Source organism: Pempheris klunzingeri, chromosome 21, assembly GCF_042242105.1.
Source record: "Pempheris klunzingeri isolate RE-2024b chromosome 21, fPemKlu1.hap1, whole genome shotgun sequence".
NCBI lineage: Eukaryota > Metazoa > Chordata > Actinopteri > Acropomatiformes > Pempheridae > Pempheris > Pempheris klunzingeri.
In genome coordinates, this window is record NC_092032.1 from 17329254 (window position 1) to 17351594 (window position 22341).

Genomic DNA, 22341 nt, shown 5'->3' on the forward strand with positions numbered 1-22341 from the left:
TGTCAGTGGGTGTGGGCGGGCCCATGTCATCTGTCTTGCTGAGCGTGGGGCTGTGAGTGGCCGAGCTCCAGGCTCTGACATGTGTAATATCGTGACATCAGAGCTGGAGCATCGCCCCAGCTGACCTGTCGAGAGAGGTCACATCTTAAATATGCTGGCTGGAGTTGGATGTTTTAAATCGGAGGCTTTCAAAGATAGATAGATTTGATGGAATACATATTATTAGAGTCAGTTTGAATTATCTCAGATGTGAATAAACATTCAGAAACCTGCTTAGAAATCATCAAAAAAGGCACTCCTGCAGAACTTGCCTAGGAATCATCCTGTTTTTAAGTTTGCTTCAGTATCAAAGTGCTCCAGTGATAGCTGTCTATACATGTGTGGGGACACGACAAACAGGCTAACAGTTCGGGGCTCAAGCTGTAGCCTGTAGCTAACTAACTAACTCAGACTTTGAAAACCTTCTTTTACATGTTTGTCCTTCATGTTTTGCTTACTGAGATTCCTATTCAATCCCAGAGGTGCCTGAGCTCTATTTTCTCTCATTTTCCTCTGTCACCTGGATGTCCTATTGTGCCACCGCTCCCTCCCCTCCCCTCCCCTCCCCTCCCTTCCCCTCTGTTCTATGTTTAGAGGTGTGAGAGTTGCTAAAGTCCTCCATGAGGTTGACTTTTCCACCCCCGTGTGTGTGTGTGTGTGTGTGTGTGTGTGTGTGTGTGTGTGTGTGTGTGTGAGAAAGAGATAATGAGAGAGAGAATTTCCCTTTGTATCCGTGTGCCTTCTGCCTCCTCTCCTTGTCTCCTCTGCTCCCTAAGATCTGTCATCTTTTATATCCCAGGATTCTTTGCAGCAAACAAAGGCCACTGATTCATCCTGACAGCCTGCTCTCCCTCCCTCTTCTTCTCTCCTTTCTAACCCGCTCTCAGACATACCAACAGTCCTCCTCTCTGCAGTCAAAGACCAGGAAGAAGAATAAAGGTAAGCAGAGAAGCCACCTGTTCGGTTTCCCTTTTTCTCGCCAAGCACGAGCCGCAGTCACAGTCCAACACTTGCCAGTTGTGGCAGTTCACTCTGTCACGGACGCTGAGTTAATGGACGATGTACAAAAATGTGAGAGCAGCTGCTGCTGCCGCAGTCGAACAAATTATCCGGGTCTATGATTCACCAATGATTTCTTAGAAAATATGTATTTCAGTACAAGCAAAATAGAGACTTTTATTGGTTGCATTGTGTTTATAATCAGTTGTTGATTAAATAGCAGGCTCCACTTGAACCCAAATAAAAATCCATTCAGTATTTTTTTCTTTTTTTGGAAACTTAATTTTCCATCGCATGCTTACCTTCCAGAAATAGTTATACACATAAAAATACTGGGTTTTAAAGCTTCCACAAGCCCCTTGCCTAAGTTGCATGACTGGCTTCCACACACACACACACACACACACACACACACACACACACGTCCTAAACTCAGATTGAAGAGGAGCATGGAGAAACTTTCCCCCTTCAGTCGTCAAATTTGAAACCAGCCTTTTAGTGTCAAACTGCGCACACATCCGTCTGCACCGTCAAGCTCAAACATCCAGGTGAAGCAGCATGAAGAAAAACACATTTTTGAGTGCAGAGGGATTTATCATCTTTGAATGTGCAGCTCATTATACACTTACATACTAAAAAGCTCTCTTGTGGTGACAACTAATTGGAAATTATTACTTAGAAATGCACAACTGAACACAGTGTCTGCGTTTTCCTGTCTAGGACGGCTCCCATGAACATACAGTTACAGATAACATGAACAGCAAACTTACCTGTTAAACAAAAGTGTTTTGTTTTATTTATCTAAACAAAATAAGTCAGTGCAGGTTTGTATTTTGCTAGTATTGTACGCTGAATGGCTTCTCGTCGCTGATGTTAATTGCAGGCTTTTGAAAACATATTTTATTGATTGTTTAATACTTATTTAATAATATCACTGCTGACACCTCACTCACTCCTCATACTGGGTGGAGCTGCAAATCATGGTCAACTGCTTCTGTTTGAAATCACTGAGCATTAAGAAGGCATTCAGCTAGGCTAAAAACAAACCTTAACAAAAAAAGAAAACTCAAAAATTAACATCCATAGAAAAGTTTGGTCTCTTTTTGAACCTGCAGATTAAATCCATACCCGATATGTTACAGTCGACATTCATAATCCCCCATTTCTGTCTTTGCTGCATCTTGACTGTAGGTGTGCTGATGTTCACAGCTGTTGTGTCAGAGTCTGTGCCTCCATCAGACAGTTGGGTTAGGTTTAGGTTAGGTTATGGTACTGAGTGCACCTTTCTAGTTATCGCTTGTTTGAGCTTTTGATATTTGATTAAATGACATTTCCCCAAAGCGCAAGGTGACCAATTGTCGACCTTTGCATGAAACAGAGAGATGTAGCGAATCTGGATGTTCGAAAAGCGGGACATTTGCTAGTACATGACATTTATGTCTGTTGATGAATGATCGATGTTGTCAAAATTGTTGTTATATCATCACTTGTGAGTGTTAGTCATATTACTGCTGCATTAGCATCTTTGTGTTGGGCATTTATTAGTGTACACGTAGGTGAAAAGACGCCGGCTAGAAACCCAATTTATCACTACATCTTGTTATAGATGAAAGATTTCACTGACTGCAGCGATCTCTATCTTACAATTTGCCAATTTATCCCCCTGGAGTGGTCTAATTATTATCTGCTTCCACTTGAGTCCCCACAACAAAATCATTTCATCAACTGGAAAAGCATTTTTCTCACATTTAGTGCAGAGGCCACTGCATTCTAACACATCATGATCATTTCGCAGGTTTTCAAGAGTCCAGACTGGACTGCAGGCGGAGCAGCTTTCCATCTGTTTGCTATATACTGTACACTCAGTCCAGATGAACATTTACACATGAAAATCCAATGATCCCATCCAGCCTTAGGGGCATTTCGGTAAAGATGTTTTGGTCGCATGTTTGTTATATTTTTTCAAACAAATGACACCATGGGTGAAAGCCACAAACTATATCCCCTCAATCTCTTTTTCTTCCTTTTGGTTACATGATCCTCCTTTCTCTCTGCCCCCTGCTATCAGTTTCTTTGCATCTTTGACCAAAGCTTTTTTTTTTCTTTTCCTCTCACCACACTAACGAGGATCAACATGTTGGAAGTGATTTGTGTTATTTTTCCACCGGACTTTTGCTTGTTTCACCATCTGCCGGCGCGAGAAGCTCTGAAAAGCTTTAGCTCCATCTGCACTTTTTCAGGGCGTCGGCTTTGTTTGTTTACAGCAAGGAAACCAAAGTTTGAAAATGATTTAATGATTTAATTTATCAGTGTTTCTTTAGTGGTCCGAGCAGCGTCCTTATCAAACAGGTAATGAAATATTAGTTCCTCCTTTTGGATCAGGCTGAGGGCGGTCTGGGAAATTGATGATGATATCAGGCCTTTAGTGCGGAGCTGCTGCACAGAAAAGGACTTGAGAATAAAAGGAGTGCACTTTTGTACATTTTCAGGATGTACACCTTCCTCTATATCAGAGTATATAGCCTCTCTAGACTTAAAACCTCATGTTTTTTTAGTTTTCTTGTGTTCCTTGCACTTTGGAAGAGAGTTGTTTTGTTTAGAGAATTACTCTACGCCGCACTTCCCATCGCCACAGAAATAAATGGAATATTGAATTGTGTTCCCCTTTAAAGTCGCAACACTTTTGATACAACACAATAAAAATTTCTCGGCGGCCCTCAACCAGGAGCCAAGTTTCCCCGGTAATCTGTAATGAGGAGCCTGCTGTGAAAAGCGTAGCAAGGCTTTTATGCCAGAGGGGAAAAAAGCATTTTTTATTAAACACCTCTTACCTTACTGCAGTGCAGCAGCGTTCAGTCAAATCCAGACACTGAACTCTTGCCAAGGCTTATTGCTACATTAGGATGTGGCGTATTGTGAATGCTTCTATTCACACTACTGTGAAAGAGAGAGCACTTACAAGCAGAATTAGTACTATGCTCTACCTTTTGAGTGACAGTTTTTTTCTCACCGTTCTCTGCATCTGTCAACGCCGCCCTCATATTTCCTCCGTGTTGTTCCAGGACGGAGTTTGGCCTCCCTGAGTCGGAGGCGTGTGTCCTGCAAGGCGCTAGGCAGAGGAGACTGCGAGGGATGGCTGTGGAGAAAGAGAGATGCGAAGGGTTACTTTTCTCAGAAGTGGAAGAAGTACTGGTTTGTTCTGAAGGACAACTGCCTGTACTGGTACATCAACGAGGAGGCAAGTCTCTTTTTAGATTTTTCCTCTCCTCCTGCAGGAAGTTTTATTGACCCTAAACTTTGAAGGAGCAATTCAAGAGGCAGTTTCCTCAAAATTGTACCATATTTCATGGTGTTTAATAAAGTACGTATTTGAAACAAGGAGCCAGTGATGAAATTTGTCTTAATCTGCGCTTGCTGTAACTTAATAGGAGCTGTGCAAGTTTTTGAAATAGCTCCGTGACAAAGACAAAGAGGGAACCGTGTGTAAAAGTTATCCAACAGGATGAGTCACTGTGCCTTGGAGTAGTAAAGTAAAATAGATTTCAAGTTAGTCACAATAGATATATTTATAGGAAATACTCCAGATTGACATGAAGCAGATTTTTCCTTTAACATCTCGCCTTTCTTTTAGTTTTCAGCACCTCCCATTAGTTTATTATTTATGTTCCCCTTGACATCTTTTCTTTCACTCTCCGTTCAGGATGAGAAGGCAGAGGGCTTCGTCAGTCTTCCAGAGTTTAAGATTGACCGCGCCAGTGAATGTCGCAAGAAGTAGTAAGTGCATGGAGACGGTCTATTGCATATTTATGTGTATTTACTCGTCCGTGTGCATGCTCTGACGTGGAAACACTTGTCTGCAAAAATAACTCCCTCTGCCCCCCCCCCCATGTTTCTCTAGCGCTTTCAAAGCATGTCACCCCAAGGTCAAGAGTTTCTACTTTGCAGCAGATGGAGTGGACGACATGAACAGGTAAATCAGTATGTGCTAAACGCGGAGGAAGGTGATGCAGAAGGGCAAACTGCCTGCAGGGTTGCAAGAGTGCAGCTTCCTGTTTACTATCCCCAAAGCTCCAAACAAACATGATAAGAAAACAGAAGGGCTGCTTTTGATATAGTGATAGTCAAGTGATGTGTATGAAAAACATCATTTGCAAGATATTTCCATAGAGGTTCCAGTGTGGCTCTGTGGAAAGGCTCACCAAACTGTTTTGTGATTCATATAATCAACCACTAACTACAGAATGGGCTTTGTTAAAGCATCAGAAACAGATCATTTCAATTTCAAAGTAAAAATAACAAAACGTTTGACAAAATGCCTCTACCAGGTTGACCTGCAGTGGAAACAAGATGAATATCAGTCCACTGGGGGATTATTTCTGCTGCTTTTAGAGAGAAACAAGTTTTTCTACCTTTCCAAATCAGAAATATTGCCAAGTAACTTTCACATTACAAGGAATTTGTCCTGTTGCATAAAAAAAAAAAGCTTTATTCGCCAAGTATGTGAACACATACAAGACATTTGACTGGTTTTCCACTGCTCTCATGCACTTACACATAAATAGACGAACACAGGAAACAGGGACAGCAAAGCTGAACAAGGTAAACAAACATTTAACTTAACACAAGTATTTAACTGCTATGTACAAATGTAAATACATAAATATAAATATAAAAGAATACATGATAAAAGCTACTATGACAAAAGATGTGAAGAAGACAGTAATGCAATGATGCAGAGTGCAAAGGCGATGGAATAAATAATGTATGATGATGTACAGGTTCCATTATATACATGAGGAAGATGGGTATGATTTGCAAAAACCCCTGAAAAATAGGAAAGTAGACGTAAAAAAGAGAGTACAGGAAGTCAAGAAACATTAATACGAAATCGAAATATATTTGCACTACATATTACTTATTCCAGTCTTTATGCTAAGCTAGTTATCAGTGGAGCACTCTTTGAATTTAAAATATTTTTTCTCTGAATACATTTGGTTGTGTTCAGTGTTGATGATGTGAGGTGTCAGTATCTTTGTCTGGATATTTAGAGGGTGTTTATGGTTTATTCGTGTCATTATCTGTATCCTTTCCTTCTTTTTATAGATTTAAATATGTCAGTCATCTATGAATCTGAACCTGAACTTCTGTCTGGGTGTTTCTCCCGTTTGTCAGGTGGCTGAGTCGTCTCAACATGGCTGCTGTGGGCTACGCCGAGCGAGAGAGGATCCGCCAGGAGCAGGGTGAGGGCTCACTCGGCTCAATGGATGGATAGATGGATGGATGGATGGATGGATGGATGGGTGGATGGATGGATGGTGTTACTGACCGTCTGTGTGTGGGCTTCCTGCAGATTACTGGAGCGAGAGTGAACATGAGGAGGACACCACCTCCAGCCCTAAACAGGACAGCCCCCCACCTCCATATGATACCTACCCACGGCCTCCATCAGTGAGTCAGGCACACACATGACTGTATTACACGCTCATATAAAGTACATACTGTACTTGAAGGCAACAGTCCTGCTCAGCGCTCCTCAGCAGAGCATTTTAACACTTGAAGTTGTTGCCAATTTAGCCTGCAGGGAGTTGTGGGGCTAAATTTGGTATAATTGGTGCTATAATTGGCCGTCACGCTGCTCTGCTCCATATGAAATGTCTTCATCTATGTCTATGTCTCATATTTTTTTACTGGGATTAAATGAAAAGACAAGACAAAAGCAGGGATTACAACATGTTTCAGACACACTGGCTGGTAAATTGCTTAGATAATAACATTTGGAAATTCTTGTAATAAAGAGTCTTTGGTAATCCACAAACACTCATGTACACGCATGTCCAAACACTCATCTCTCCTTCTTTGTCTTCCTGCTCTCTCTCACGCTCTCAGCTCTCATCAGTGCCCTGCCTCCTTGGCAGTCATCTGGCTCCCTCGCCAGATTAAATCCTTTTTTGAAGTGTGTCATTACAACTGAATGAGATGAGGCGCTCAAGTGACGTCTGCCACATTTTCGCTCTTTCATCTCTCTGTCAGATGAGCGCCTACTTGGAAGGCCGCACCACTCGACTGTCTTCCACGGAGACGTCTCGCTCTCGCTCTTCCCAGGAGGACTTCCTCTGCGGTGAGCCCCCCTCGGTGGCTGCAGAGCCGCAGTACCACCCCGGCCCTCTGGGGGGAGGCACCACCCACAGTGGGAGAAAGGCCGGGGGCAGCAGCAGCAGCGACGTGCAGTTCAGATGTGATCCTGTGGAGGTGCGTGTCAGTCTGTCCGACGCAAGACATCCCAGCAGCTAAACGCCTGATCTCCACTAACTGAGCTGAGAATATTTATGGTCTCCAGACAATTAATAGTAATATTTCGTATGACCTCCCTGACCGTTCCGCTAGCGCCACCATCAGGTCAACGTGTACAGCTGCTCACAAAGATATGTCAAAATGCAGCCGGCTCATTACCACACTGATGTTCCCCAGAGAATGAACACTTTCATGTTAAAAATATGCTAAAATGTCAATTTTTTAAATCAATTAATTTATTTATCTGTGATTCTTTGAGTTCACCAAACCTAGCAGTTTGGGAGATTTAACATATATACAAATTATACAAAAAGAGGTACCAGGCTGAGTTCCCGTGATCCACTGGGATCACACGGATGATTTTGCTCTTTAAAGTCTCACCTCTGGTCAAAACTCTCTGGAAATCATGTTGCACACATATCGTCATTAATGATTTACATGAAATAATACTTTATCTCCGCCTTTGTTGCTGCCTCCTGTAGTACCGCTCCAGTCCCGCGGGGGGCAGCAGTGAGACGGGGTCTCCTGGCCGATCTTCCTCATCTCAGAGACGCTCCTGGCAGGACCTGATTGAGACACCGCTGACGGAGGCCGGACTGCACTACCTACAAACTGGACCTCTAGGTAACACACGAATAAACCAGATGGGTTGTGGATCCAACCATCTCAATTTAAGATAAATTAGCTCCAGTTGCTCTGTCATGTCGTACTGCTGCTCTGAATGTACCCAGAATCCTCATCTCACCATCTGTATTCAAAAATGTTTCTCTGCTGCACCTTAAAAAAGATTTTAAAGTAATATCCCAAGTTCCCCAGTTGCTAAGGGGGCCACGGTTAGACCATACATACTAATAAAATGTGGAAGTTTGACACATTGGTAGTGTTTTCCTACCAAATGTATTGAGGTTTACCTACATGTGTTTCATGTGTGTCCACTTTCTGCTCTGTTTAAAATGAGATATTTCGATTGAACAGAAAATGTATGACTCATCTCATCTCATCTCCTCTTCACGTTACAGAGGACGCCGTCTTCGCCGAGCCCGGTGCGGGAGGTGGGACCATGATGGCCGGAGCTGTTTACACTCTTCCTGCGCAGAGGAATGTCCCGTTGCCCATGGCGATGCAGAGGCTGATTCCTATGGCAACCCAGGGAGGGAAACCCCGCAGCTTCACACTGCCACGAGACAGCAACCTACACACACTCCTCACGCCCCCCGCAAAAGAAGAGCAGCAAACACACAATGGTGAGTCTAGTCAGGAGCATGCATGTCCTGTGGAACACGCGGACACCTGCAGGAGATGGAGCACAAAGCTCACACATATAGGTGTGTACTGTGTGGGTGGGTTAGGTAAGAGCAGAGAGGAAAATGTGTCTCACATTGAATGACAGCCACCAGAGACTGAAAAGAGTTTTTTAAGGTGAAGACGTTGACGTCAGTCAGTGCCAGAAATAAAAACGCTCTCAGGCAGGCACATTTCCATTTAAATCATCATCATTTAAATCTAGTAGGGCAACACACACTCCAGCCATACACTGATCTAATGAGGCTAATGAGACAATGGTACACTTGTTGCAAAGGTGAGCCCTGCGGCATCCAGACAGAAAAGCGGCAAATTAAAATAGTAAACAAAGACGTGAATAGTGAAATATAATAAACAACATAGTAATCTTGAATTGGCATTTAATTAGACAAGCAGAGGAAATAAAACACCCAAAGCGGAGGGGACATGCCTGGGGCTGAGGGCAGAGACAGGATTTTATTATCAGTAATAATCTTCCTATACAAGTCATTCTGCTGTGGAGTAGACGAGCTGAAGTGCGTGCTGCTGTCCTCCTGTGGCTGCTCCGAGCCACAACTCAGCCTAATCAGGATTGTGACAGATCTCGAAGCTGTTCAGGACGGTTTAAATCACAATTAAGAGTCCGACTCTGTCTCTGTCTCTGACTGTGTGAAGGCGGCAGCGAAGGTGCGTCCCTGGGCGACCTGTTCCGTGCGTGCGAGCAGGGCGGGGTGTGTCCTCTAGGCCGCGGGTCAGACGGCAAAGGTCAGTCCGAGTTCAGGCAGTCCTTCCTCCGACGAGCCGCCGACCCTCAGCTCAATGAGCGCCTGCACCGTCTCCGCATACTGACCTCCACGCTGAAGGTCGGTTCTCACACACAGCGACACACTGTACAGGCATGGATGTGCACCCACAAACACACAAGAGCACATGTACATGGTTAGCAAGCACACATTAATAAAACACTGGGACATAAAGAGTTAAGTGACATCTTGGTACTTTTATAGACTTTTTCAGACAACTGAATAATATTTTTTAGGTGCAAATAAACATTTTTTCACACCAAGATTTCTGTTATATTTAAGTTATAATCCTTAAGATTGTTGATATGATTTGGTGCAGTTAAAAAAGTAGAGTTTAAAACTACAGGAAACACTTACACTATTCGAGGAGCAGCTGATGTATCAGTTCGCAGTGCAGCCAAACTCATGTTGTTTAACAAATAAGTTCGTCATTAAGTCGGTTAAGATTTCATTTCCTCCTGCAAAAAACTGATCTGTAGTCAAAAAATGACCTTTTTCTTGTTTCGTAGACACATTTTTCGATGCTGTCAGCACCAATCGTGATAATAAATGTGTAGCATTTCCTGTGATTGCAGGCTGTTTTGCCAGTTGAAAACTAGCAGCAGTAGAAAATGTTTGGTTTGAATTAGCAACGACTTACATACAAGTCTGAGCAGTAAACAGTGACGCTGTCATCAGTGAGATCAAATTAAAAAAGGCAGTACTGGATAAAGTGCTGCATGTTTTCCTGTGAATCTCTTCTGTGCGTGAAGGCAGTCTTACCTGTGACTCCACCACTAATGATGAAAACGACTATATGGAGAAGTAATTACTGAATTTAAATACATTCAATAGCTGTTGCTGAAAAAATGCCAACCATAAATAGTGTCAAAAACAGGGTTTGATTTCATGAAAATCTTAAGGATTATAGCTTCAAAGTGCCTTTTACCTCAAACCTCAGTCATATCTGATATCTCACTGTGGTGTTGCAAGTCTTGCAGAAGAAGATGTTGCAATTTTCCCTATTTTCTGTTCAGAAGCCGTTTTTCATCCCTTTAGACGCTTTAGTTTGAACAAGGTTGGCAGCTTCTGATACGTTTCACTTTTAACTGAAATCTCATCATTTTCTGATCCAAATCTGCTATTTGTTCATGTCCAGTGCGGCTGAAAGCATCACCTTCGCCATAGCGTATTTATCTCGGTACACAGTGATCACAATCACACATGAATGCACGTAAATGTGAAAAAAAACGTGAGCATGGTTGCAATGCATAAAACTACTCCTAGCTATTTTGTGGGGGGGGGAGCTTTGATACTTTCATACGCATCTTAGCTGTAATCCACCCTGAATTTCTGACCCTGATGTCCACATAAACACATATGCACAAGCATTCACACACACACACATGCTGGAAAATGTCTCTGTGTTGTTAGTTTCAGTGCCGTCGTCTGTCCCAGTCTGTCTCCTTGGTTTGGTTTGAGTCTCCTCTGCAGAGCTTTGTGAAGCAGCCATCTGTGGCTGTTTGCTGGATGAGCAGTGGTTTTGTTTCTGGGCTGGGTGCCTGTGAATGGATCTTGTGCTGTGGCTGTTTTTTTTTTGTCTTTGGAGTTTACATCTTTGTTGCTGCCTCCGTGTACGTGGGTGGGGATGGTTTGCGAGGGCGTGAGGGGTGTGTGTGGGGGGGATGCTTTGTCGCTTGTGCTTGTAGCTACAGAAGCTTGTTGCGAGGGGCTGTGGCTGCACTTGTCTGCTGGTACAGGTTGGGTGGAGGAGCTTATATGTTTGTTCCCTGTCTGGCGTCTCTTAAAGGAATACACCGAGTTTTTAGGGGGGAGTTTGGACAAACTGTACCTTAAATAATGAGCACACAGTAGACACCAAAATCATCCATGTGACCCTGGTAGATCCGTCCCTTGATCCGGGTGTGTTTGTGTGTTCAGGCAGCATCAGCATGGTTGCAGTGGAAACAACAAAGACATGCATATTCTCTCTGTGTCGCATGAGAATTGGACAATGACAACAATCAACAGTCTAGATGTTTGTTTAGACTTTGTATGTGCAGGATGTACAGACAATAATAACTATAGTATGTTTAATATTACCATTATGACTGGATAACTGTGACATGATTCATCAAAAGTTATTGATTTTGACACTTAGATATCAGTAACTCTGTATATTTAATGCTGCAAGGTTTGTATCTGACTTTTCAGATCCTAACCCACCTAACAGGGATTTTTAGTCGATCACTATGCCGCATTAGTGCAGGAGGAGATATCTAATCTGAACTTGAGCCAATTCTCTGAATAACTCTATCAAGACACCTTTTTATAAATGGTTCATAAATTGTAACAAATGGATTTCATAATGATCAAGAAATGTTTCACTATTTTTTATTAATGCTTCATAGATCAGTTATAAGCCATGAAGAACCACTCAAGCCACCAAGTCTGCAGTTATAGTAAGTCATTAACAAACATTCCTCTGTGTCTCACTGTCTAGTAAGCCATTCAGTCTGCAGTAATTGTTGTTGCTGTTCACCAACTTTTCAGGAGCAGAGAAACTGGCTTCAGTTCTCAGCTTTAGCTGCGACGCATTTGCAGATGATTTTAGGGAATGTTATCAGATTAGTGAGCCTGAGAAGTCGGAGAAAGTCAGAAATTAAAGGATAGTTCAGATCTTTTTAAACCTAGGCACTGTTTTTACATATTTTGTGTTTGAAATTACTGGTAGGTACAAAAATGTGTGGAAGTGGTATAGCAGATCAGCCGAGAACAGGTGTTATTGTGTGTTTTACACAAGTATTGTTTTGGATCTGAAGTAACCCGTTAAAACACCAAAGTCGCACAATAGCACAAACAAACTAACTGATCAAGACAGTGTTGGACCAGTAACTCCCATGCAAAATCACTGTTTTTGTCAATGGAGTCTGGTAGCACTGGGGATGTTCTCGGCTACCAGCTGAAGTGATCTACTGGACCAGTTCCAAATGTTTTTTGTACTTACCCCTCATCTCATACCCAAATATGTAAAAATAAGGAATGATATCCTTTAAAACCTCCCAAATTTGGAGATGTTTTCAGTGGGCAATGATGAAATATCAAAATGTATTAATAAAAGGATCAAACAGTCCATTGCTCCATTTTAACAGCATGGCAACCCAAGTATTGTTCTTATTAATGGCTCTCATCTAAAAAGATTTATTAATCATTGATGCCATTTGTTACCATTTGCATTGAAAACCAGAGGAAATAATCTTCAAGGAGCAAATGGATGGTCTTAGTGTAACAAGTAAGATGGCTGAGCATGAAATCTCCCCCAAACTTAGTGTGTATCCCCTTAAGTGTGTGTCTTGCTTCTCGTGTGTCTGCGTTTTAAAGCTTAGTGGTTTAAAATGGTAAGATTGAATAAAGTGACCAGCCCCTCCTGTGTTTCCTCATCCCCCCCATAGGACAGGGAGGGGGAGCTAGCGCTGATTGACAGGCTGTTGGCCAATCCCCAGCTGTCGTCGGCAGAGTTCCAGGAGTGGAAAAGAGCCTATCAGGAGCTGTTCTCTCAGGAGCCAGACTCGACCGCTGAATCAGACCCCGGCCCGCCCCTCACCCCCTCACTCTCCCACACACACTCCTACATCGAGACCCACGTCTGACGAGTGTAACGCACTCACACGCACACCCACACACCCACACACACTCACACACACTTGCTTAAGTTGCCCTGATTCTGGAAACAATTGAACACATACAGCTGATGTTTTGATGCATCAGGGCTGCGATCAGTGATGGACTTTGTCTGGAGAGGGAGAGTAGGGACAACTTGACACATCCACGATACGCATTCAGCAGCCGCAGTGTACAAGTGCAACATGACAGCTTTCTGAGGAGACGCCTGCGTGCCCTCATGTCGCATCAATCTCCGAGCTGATTGGTTATGCCACTCCAGCTGCCTCGGGGGCGGACGATGAACTGATTCTTAAGTATTACATGTTAGCTTTTGTGCTCTATAAATACACTCCATGGAAACGCCATATAAAGAAGCAACAAAACTTACTTTGGACATCAGTTTGCTCCTCCTGACATGGACAGAGGTCTCAGAATAGTTCCTCCATGAGCCGCCAGTAACAGTATTTCATCCTGCTTGTTGTGCCATGTTTATACTGACTGCACAGTGTCTCCTAGACAGTCTAATAGCCACAGAGTGACATATATTGTATTCTATCGAGCCTTATACTTGATGTATATGATGATATTTTGTGTACAGTGGGTGTTACAGCAGAGAACAATTAGCACAGGTCTTTTTTAAATCAACTAGTCTCAGTTTCTATCTAGTTTTAGAGACTTTTTTTGTTTGTTTGTGCTGGTTTGGTAGAATTACGTACTGTGCTGGGCTGGACCTGAAGCATGCACACTCTGGGAATTGGACCCATTTAAAGGGAAAGTCCACCCTAGAAACACTTTTTTTCACCAGATAGTGAGCCCATTATAATCCCAGTCAACTCCAGTATCCCATCAAGAGTCTTAGTCTTAATACATTTGATATCAGTTGCCTTTGTTAGAGCTCATATATCCATTCTTTAGAAAAAAAAAGACTTCATTATGTTTTTTTACGATCGTTTTATCCAGTTCATACCTGCACAAAGATACTATAATATATCTGATTACATTCCCAGTGCTGTTATATCACATTATGGATACGTTCATATTTTTTTAAGTCTGTCTTGGAAAAAAATACTGACATACTCATATGTCCACTGAAAGAGTTTCTCCTGTCCGTAATGGATGCGATTTCAAAGCAATTCCAGCATAAGAGATGGACAAAATCCTCAGTCCTTGTTCATTGTATAAATGCAAAAATGCAAGTTTGTACCTGCTGTGAAGTTCTGCTGAATCAGCTACACTTCACAGCGGGTGTCCTCCAAACTTGGTCTATTTAGTGCAGAATCCTCTTTGTGTTTCTCCAGGCGGTGTTTCCTTGCTGAGCTGCCACAGTAACCGAAGTATGCACTAAACAGACTGTTAACTTTGGTAAAAATGCCCATTTGACTTGTCTAACTCCATCTGTTGAGGTAAAACAATCCCAACTTTGCAGCTCTAACAACTGAGGACATCTGAACTAAGCTTGTTTTTAGAAAACGCAATCTGGTGTTTGCTTGATAAGAAGATTGATTGATTTTAAGAGGCAGTGCATTGACGACATGTCCGGCATCGTACACACAAGAAACACCCTCAAAGGGGGACACTGGGTTCTCGCCATTTGCTTCTGGACCTTTGCTTCTTTCTTTCCCTTTGATTTCCAGCGGCTTTAATGGGCGACCTCGTTCTCACTATAACACCTGAGGTGCGGTCTCCATGGCAACTAAAGCAAAAACAAGCAGCAAAGTTCGCGGAGGGTCGTTCTGGTCGCCGCACAAAAGAAACACACAAAAAGAAGCAAGTTGATGTGAAAAGCAGTGACAATCACAAAATCACTCCTCATTACTGATTGATTATATTTCATAATAACGGTGTCAAAGTTTCTAAGGGTGGATTTTTCCTCGGAGACCATTTGGCTCTCTGCGTCCTGCATGCCACATAGAGAATATGAGGACACATTTGCATAGGAATCGAAATATGGATCTAATAAAAATATATTAGTTTGTTATTTGTACGCTGCTGGCAAATGACTTAATACTCAGAGACACTGCACAAAGTTATGAAAGCAATCGTACACGCACAAACACACACACACACACACACACACACAATAAGAAGCACACACACCATAAACACACATTACACACACTGTTTGAATGCTCTTTCTATGCTGCTGCCCGTGGTTGGTTGTAGTAGCATGTCTTTGTTGTAGATAAACAATATTCCTCTTCTGTTTTTGTGTTTGGAATCTCTAGATACAGTAGATCTCTCTTTATAGAGTGCAAATAAGTGTCTTGGATAATGTTCTCTAAATCTATCAGGTTCTTTTGGACGGTTGAGTAAAGATTATTTAATGTTCAAGCTATAAATTATGGTAAAACAACAGTGGTGATTTACGTGATCATTCTACGTTTTTCTGTCGGAAGAGGAGGGTGGATCAATAAAGTGTGGTCACTTGGATGAAGATGTATTTGTGGTTTGTTTTTCATTTCGTCGGACGGTGAGAAAGGAGAGGAGGCCGACAGGATGTGGGGAGGGATAAGCACCGGTAACAGCTGCTGCATCGTCTGTGTCAACAAGGGACAGAGAGTGAGAGCCCAGGAGATACTCTACCCCCTTTTCTCCCAGTACCCCCTATCACAGCTGAGCAGACACTCGAATGACTCTGACACCAGCAGTTGGCTTCTTTAATTCTGCTCCAGTACAGGCAAATATTGTACTCCAACTTTTTACCCCACTGCACTTTGTCTGGAAGCTTTACTTGCGATTTTTCATCCTTGTCCTGCCCGGTGAAAACCATGCATCTTCAGTTGTGGTGATTTTTGAATTTGAGTTTTTCTGACAAACTGAAGGATTAACTGTCCTTGTATGTCTTCAGAGAATTCTCCTCCTCCTTGAGCAAAACAAACAACTTAAAATCCTCGTGGATTAGCTGGAAAATGCATTGTCACGAAGATGCAAACAGGCTGTTTGTCTGAGCTCACGAGAAGTTGATTTTTTTTTTTTTCTAGGGATAAATGGTTCTCACAGGACAGCGACACTTCAAACATCTGATGATCTTATAGACCATGATGCATTGCTTTGAATTAAACTACACAGCAGTAGTTAAAATTAGCACATTGTTACACATCAACAGTTGTAAAATGCAGCATACATATAAACGATGATATAAGACTTTTACTTATATTACATAATGCTAACATTCGGTGGGAATAAGCATTAATTCAATGGCAATTGAATTAATGCTATACTATAAAAAAATAGATACTAGATACTATAAAAAAAAATATCAGACCAAAGGTATTATAACAATGAACTCTAGTCTTTCCATTGACTTCCATTAACTATGTGTGCATACTGTCAGACAACTCAACTTAATTATCTTAACAATAATAAAAGAGTAGCTACAGATAATGCTCCAACAAGCACATTTGAGGAAGAGATAAAAAGATGTCTTTCAATATTTGCTTGGTTGCTGATTTGACAAAATGGTGGACGTAACGGTGTCACAGGCCAACAGAGTCCGAACAAACGTAAGTGTCGGCACATGCGAGGCCAATAATGAATCATATTAACTGAAACATAAAGAGAGTCCTTAAGGTAATATTTAGGTAAAATTTGCTAATAAAAAATGAAAATAAGGAAATAAAAGGTACCTTTCCTCATTTTAGCTAATGTGGTTGTCAAGAAACGTTAACTAGCTTATCAAAGAGTTAGTTGTGCTTCTCCAGTGGAGGGAAAGGACTGACAGACACACCAGAGATCATCACTTGTAATTCAGTTTTATTACAATTTAACAAATATATGTTTGTCCTTAGATTTACTTTTTTTTTCTTGTTCTGTCGTTTTGGATCTGTTAAAATTCAAAGATATTAATTAATCCATGATAATAACCAATTGGAATGTTTTATTGTACAATGCCACAGAAAACCTATATTAAATAGGCAACTGAAAAGTAACACATCATGATTTGTATGTAAAATATTTTAAATTGCCCGTATTACTTTTTTCACTGACAGTAATCATGGAGGGTTTAATGAGGAACCCAATTCATTCTGAATTCTTCAAACATACTGAAATATTTTACAGACAACTTATAACAATGTTTAAGCAGACAGCATAGCTTGTATTCAGAATAAAATGGAGGTCGATACAGCCCATGAATAATGAACCCCAGCAGGTTACCTGGCTATTATCCATATTTCATAATGCTTCTTCTACTCTGCAGCTGTCATCAGTCCATTTGGTTGTCAGGGCAAAAGGAAATGGGTGAAATAAGAAAATAAAACACACTCAATATCCTTACTTTGCTTCTATTTTTGTATCTATCTTATAGAAAACATCAATTATTAATCAGTAGTTAATAAACAGGAATGTTGCATGCATGCATGCAGGAACTTTTATCTACAACTTCCATTAAATACTCAGCTTAGCTTCGCTGTTGTTTTTATTTCAAAGATATCCACCTGCATCACCTTATCTGACCTTTTCCGTGTGACAGCCTCCTCAGAAGCCTGGCTCAGCCTCTTCCCATAAAACTCATCTATTCAGGAATTACCCTCATCCCACTAAATCTCTTTTCCTCTTCTCTACTTGTTCTCAAAATCCCCTTTATCTGCGCTTTGAACATCGTCACATTCGGTCACGGGAATATCATTAATGAAACACCACGTAATTCACTTCTCAATAGTGCTAGATAGAGGACTTAAAGCTTATTCTCTTGCAGAAATTGCTCTAGACTACATCTAAACAACATCCAATACAAAATGCCACTTATTTGTAATTTTATGACTTGTCATTTTCTTAGAATAATAGGTCAGCACTTGGGGAAATGCACTTCTTTGCTTAGTTGTTTGGAGTTACCAGGAGACGGTTAGCTTAGCTCCACATGAAGACTAAACAGAGGAAGTTAGCTTGGCTTTGTCTAATACTTGCTTACTTACTTTGTCCACTTATACTCATTAGTTTTCACCTTTTAGCTTGTTAAGCTGTAAAAATGTGGCTCTACCACAAAGCCCTATGCTAATTTTTAGGTAACTATCTCCTACTACTGACATGAAGATGAGGAGGGTCAGTCCTCTCATCCAACTCTCGGCAAGAACATCCCAAAATGTCAAATTTCAGATCTCCCCTAATAAGTAATAGAGTGGCTTAGCTTTGCATTAAGAGTGGTAACAAGGGAAAACAGCTTGCCTTTCTATGTCCAAAGGTAAGAAATTATGTCTAAAAGCACCTGTTAAGATCACCAATTAGCATTTAATATGTGATTAGTCTAATCCAAAGAACATTTAAAGTTTTATGGGAGCTTACGTGCTGTACGCTAAGCTAAGCTAAGCTAATCATCTCCTGGTATAGACATATTAGAGTGGTATCTAATTTCTCATCTAACATTTCCAACAAACTTTTGTTTTAAGTAGTATTAGGTTACAGTTAAACTTTTACTTGTTCTAAATGTACTTGTCTGAAATATTTTCCTTAATGTCCTTTCCTTAAGGTTCTTCTCTCGTGAGACGAGGCCACAAAGAGCTTAAAATATGTAGTGAGTAGGAGAGTAACAATATTGATGCTGGGGTGGTGTTAAACATTTAATCTCTTCACCCCATTTTCAACAGAGGTTTCAAGCCTGCCTACCATGAGGGATTATTTTCCTCTTTATATTTTTCATTCATGGCTTAAACTTGATACTTTAATTCTCCTAAACCTCCGAACTTACACATTATAATGAATAATTTATCATGTGTGTTCTGTTCTCCGTGTTTTGAGACTATGCTGCACCTATAAGGGAAATTGTCTCACTTTCATGTTAGTATCTTTTGCACTATGACTACTTTAGTCTGGCAGAGGCAGCAGTGTGCACTCAGTCCCAGTGAGAGGTCTGGGGAGCTGGCAGATCTCTCTCCAGTGATCTTTCTTTGTGTCGTACTCCAACACACTCTTCACTATCACCTCCTGTCCGTCGCTCCATCTCCTCCCTCCAAACACCAGCAGTTTCCCTGATGGCGTCGACACCATCCCGTAGTTGAAGGAGCCAATAAGAAGCGGCCGAAGACGGGTCCAGTGGTCCGATTGTGAATCGTATTGCTCAATATCGCAGAAAGGCTCGTACATTCCCAGCAGGGCGTAGATGTGGTCGTGGGCGGTTGCCATGCGGTGACTGAACCTGGCGATGGACATGGACGCTCTCTTTTCCCACTCTTTACCTTTGAGGTTCCAGAATAGGACTTCTCTGCTGCTCTCTCTGTGGTCATTCTGGGTATCACCGTGGTTACTGCCACGGATGATGCCCCGGTTGCCGTGTTGGCCACCTGACACATAGATGTTGTTGTCGAGCACAGCACAAGCGTGGCCGTAAAGAGGGCGAGGCATCGTTGCTCCTCTTCTCCACGCTCCCGTGACCATGTCATAAAACTCAACAGACGCCACAGAGGTGTGTGTGTTGGTGTCTGATCGTGTGTGTCGTCCCCCAATGGCGTAAATAGCATCCTCCACCACGCAGCAGGTGAACTGCACCCGCCTTTCCAGCATGGACCCCACCTTCTCCCAGCGGTCAAAGCGAGGGTCGTAGCGCCACACCTGGTTGGATGTTGCCACGGTGACAGAGGTTTTCCCATCGTCGTCTCCCTCTGTCACTTCTTCTCCTCCGATCACGAAGAGGAAACCCCCCACCGAGCACACACAGTGATTTCTCAGCCGCAGCGGGAGGCTGCAACTCAGAGATGAAAACTTCCTGCTTCTTGGATCAAACGCCAGCAACTGCTGTTCTGGCCAATCGGGGCCAGATCCCCCGCCCACAAGCAGCACACGATTGGGCGACACTCTGAGCGTCGACTGTCTGCTCTGTCTGATTGGTTGAGCTGAACCCAGCCTGTGGTACTCCAACGCCCGAGTCAGCTGACTTCTGATTAAAGGTGTGGCCATGGCTCTGCAGGCGTGGCTGAGATCTGTGAGGTCAGAGGGGGCAACCAATCCGAAGCGCAGACGACTCAGCAGAAGGTTTGACTTCAGCAAAGGGAGGGGCCCGTTCTCATTCAGCCAATCCAGAGCCAGCTTTATGAGCTCCACCTCCTTGACGCCAGGTATCTCGTCAGCATCGAGCACCACCATCAGTGATTGGATATTCAACCTGAGAAGGTCATCCTTGCTTTGTTTCAACAATGCCCCCATCTCCATAGCGATGGTTTGATTGGCAGCGTCAAGTGCATCTGAAAGGCCGTGATGCTCGGCCAGGTTAGCATAGCTGCAGCAGTTGTCGGCGTTTAAACCGTCAGTAATAAAGCGTTCACATATTGACACAGCCGGCTCCACCTGCAAGTACCTGGCTGCCTCCAAGACGTCAGGAAGTGTAGGCGGTGATACGCTGAGCCAGCCTGAGTACAGGAAGTCCAGAATGGCGTCTAAACCCTCTGGTGTAATTGCTGGGAGGCTAACAGAGGCTGCTAATCTCTCTGCGGTAGTCTCTCCAAACAGAGCCCAAAAATATTCACTGGAGCTGGCCAAAAGGGCGCGATGACACGGGAAAGACACACCGCCGGCCTCTAGCACGACATCACACATCTTCCTCTGAGAGCGCAGGCGCTGGAAGCCGGAGAGGAGCCCGGTTCTGTGGGAGGAACTGTAGAGGACGGAGTAGCTATCCATCCAAAAGGCAGGAGGCAAGAGGACAAGAGAAGGGAGAAACTGTGAAAAAGATGATTAGTGGCAAGATAAAGAAAAGCCAGGGAGGTGCCAGGAAGCAGCAGTGAGGCAGCAAGTAATGAAGAGACACATTAAAAGCAAAAAGTACAGGACAGGAAGCAAAGAGATGAAGCCATCACGCAAAAAAGAGCGTCTGACAAAAAGAGAGCCAGACATTAGTGGGAGAGCAGGATCACAGGCTGCCGAACGTAAGAAGAAAGAGTTGAGGGGAAAAGATAGTAAAGTGCGTCTCCTCAGTCGTGGTCGCCCCATCTGTGTTTTTGTGCTGCTCTGTGTGCAGCGGCAGACATGTGACACCATGATAGAGGTTAACACCCCCCCCCTCCTCATTTGGCCCTTAAACTCAGTCCGTCCCAAAGCCTCCTGTCTCTTTCTGTGATGTCCCGGCTCTGTTGGCTTTGTGTTTGTCTGCTGCCCTTTCCTCTGTGTCCGGGTGGGAGTATCACACGAATACATGCATCCAGCATTCACACCGACCAGGCACAGCAAGCAGATGCATGGAAACACACACACACACACACACACACACACAGAGGAGAGCCTGGCTGGGTTTTAGTGTCTATCCCGGCGGATGAACTCATTGGTAAATACAGCTGCTGTAGTCTGCGACCGAGATTCCAGGGCACGGTTGCCACGGCACCTATCTGTGCCCTCATCGTCATGGCGACAGGAATAGAAACAGACACAGCTCAACTAGGTACATATCAAACCACGAGGAAGTTTGGCCAAGCTGTCAACGGTTTTTACAAGTGTCAAAAGTTGTAGCAATAGTATTTGGTATCAGAGTAATCCATGCCCTTTTGGGAGTTATTTAACCTTTTTATCACCCGCTTCAAAAATCGTGCAGATTGATGTCATGCACTTATTTTTATGCAGAGACAGGAGGAGGGTGCTGGGAGAGAGATGAAGGGTGAGAGAGAAATGATAAAGGATTTGTTTTCAGTATCGGCTTCCAAGTCGTTCCAACATGTTTACAGTCGTCTGATTAATGTTGAGCTACTGTCTGTCTGATGCGCACACACACACACACACACACACACACACACACACACACACACACACACACATCAATATGCAAACAGCGTTGCTTTATCGCACGTTCTTGCAGCGTCCTCTGCAGCAAACATTTTGTTGTGAGTTATGATCTCTGAGTAAATGCTGGCTCACACTCAGAGATCAGTGTGTATTTGTGTGTGTGTGTGTGTTGTGTGTTTGTTTCATGGACGGGTTACATCAGTTCAACTTTCAGCACGCAGGCTACTCACAAAGAGACAAAAAAAACAAAACAGACTCGCTCCTTTTTTGAAACTGCAGAGTGTTTTTAATCTTTCCCACACAATGTCAAATCCACTCGTACGGTTGTTAAAACACCAGCAGTGAATATTCCACCATGACCTGATGGGGTCTAAACTTAGCTACAGCTGCTCCGTGAGTGTTTGTCTGTGTGCAAACAGGACATGTGATGTGATGATGGATGGGAGCTGTAATGGGGGAGAGATGCGTTGGGGGGGGCGTATCTGGGGTGGTGGTGCCTGTGTGATCCAGTCCTCCTTCAAACAGTTGGATTTTGGAGGTTTAGGTCAGGATCAGAGTGACTCCACACACAAAGATGCCCCCTGAC

The 22341-nt window shown here is 43.0% G+C and overlaps 2 protein-coding genes across 2 annotated transcripts in view; one reads left to right on the forward strand and one right to left on the reverse strand.

Moving 5' to 3' along the window:
• The window catches only part of cnksr2a (connector enhancer of kinase suppressor of Ras 2a), a 46162-nt gene extending 33120 nt beyond the window's left edge, over positions 1-13042 (forward strand). The window contains exons 14-24 of the mRNA XM_070852910.1: positions 927-978; positions 4101-4276; positions 4739-4812; positions 4937-5008; positions 6211-6278; positions 6389-6486; positions 7069-7287; positions 7812-7953; positions 8349-8573; positions 9286-9473; positions 12845-13042. Of these exons, the coding sequence (XP_070709011.1) occupies positions 927-978; positions 4101-4276; positions 4739-4812; positions 4937-5008; positions 6211-6278; positions 6389-6486; positions 7069-7287; positions 7812-7953; positions 8349-8573; positions 9286-9473; positions 12845-13042 (1512 nt within the window). The remainder of the gene's footprint in view (positions 1-926; positions 979-4100; positions 4277-4738; positions 4813-4936; positions 5009-6210; positions 6279-6388; positions 6487-7068; positions 7288-7811; positions 7954-8348; positions 8574-9285; positions 9474-12844) is intronic.
• A 5812-nt stretch (positions 13043-18854) lies between these two features.
• On the reverse strand, positions 18855-20663 carry LOC139221493 (kelch-like protein 34). Its single transcript, XM_070853419.1, has one exon. It carries the CDS (start codon positions 20661-20663, stop codon positions 18855-18857), a length of 1809 nt encoding a protein of 602 aa, XP_070709520.1.
• Between the last annotated feature and the right edge of the window lie 1678 nt (positions 20664-22341).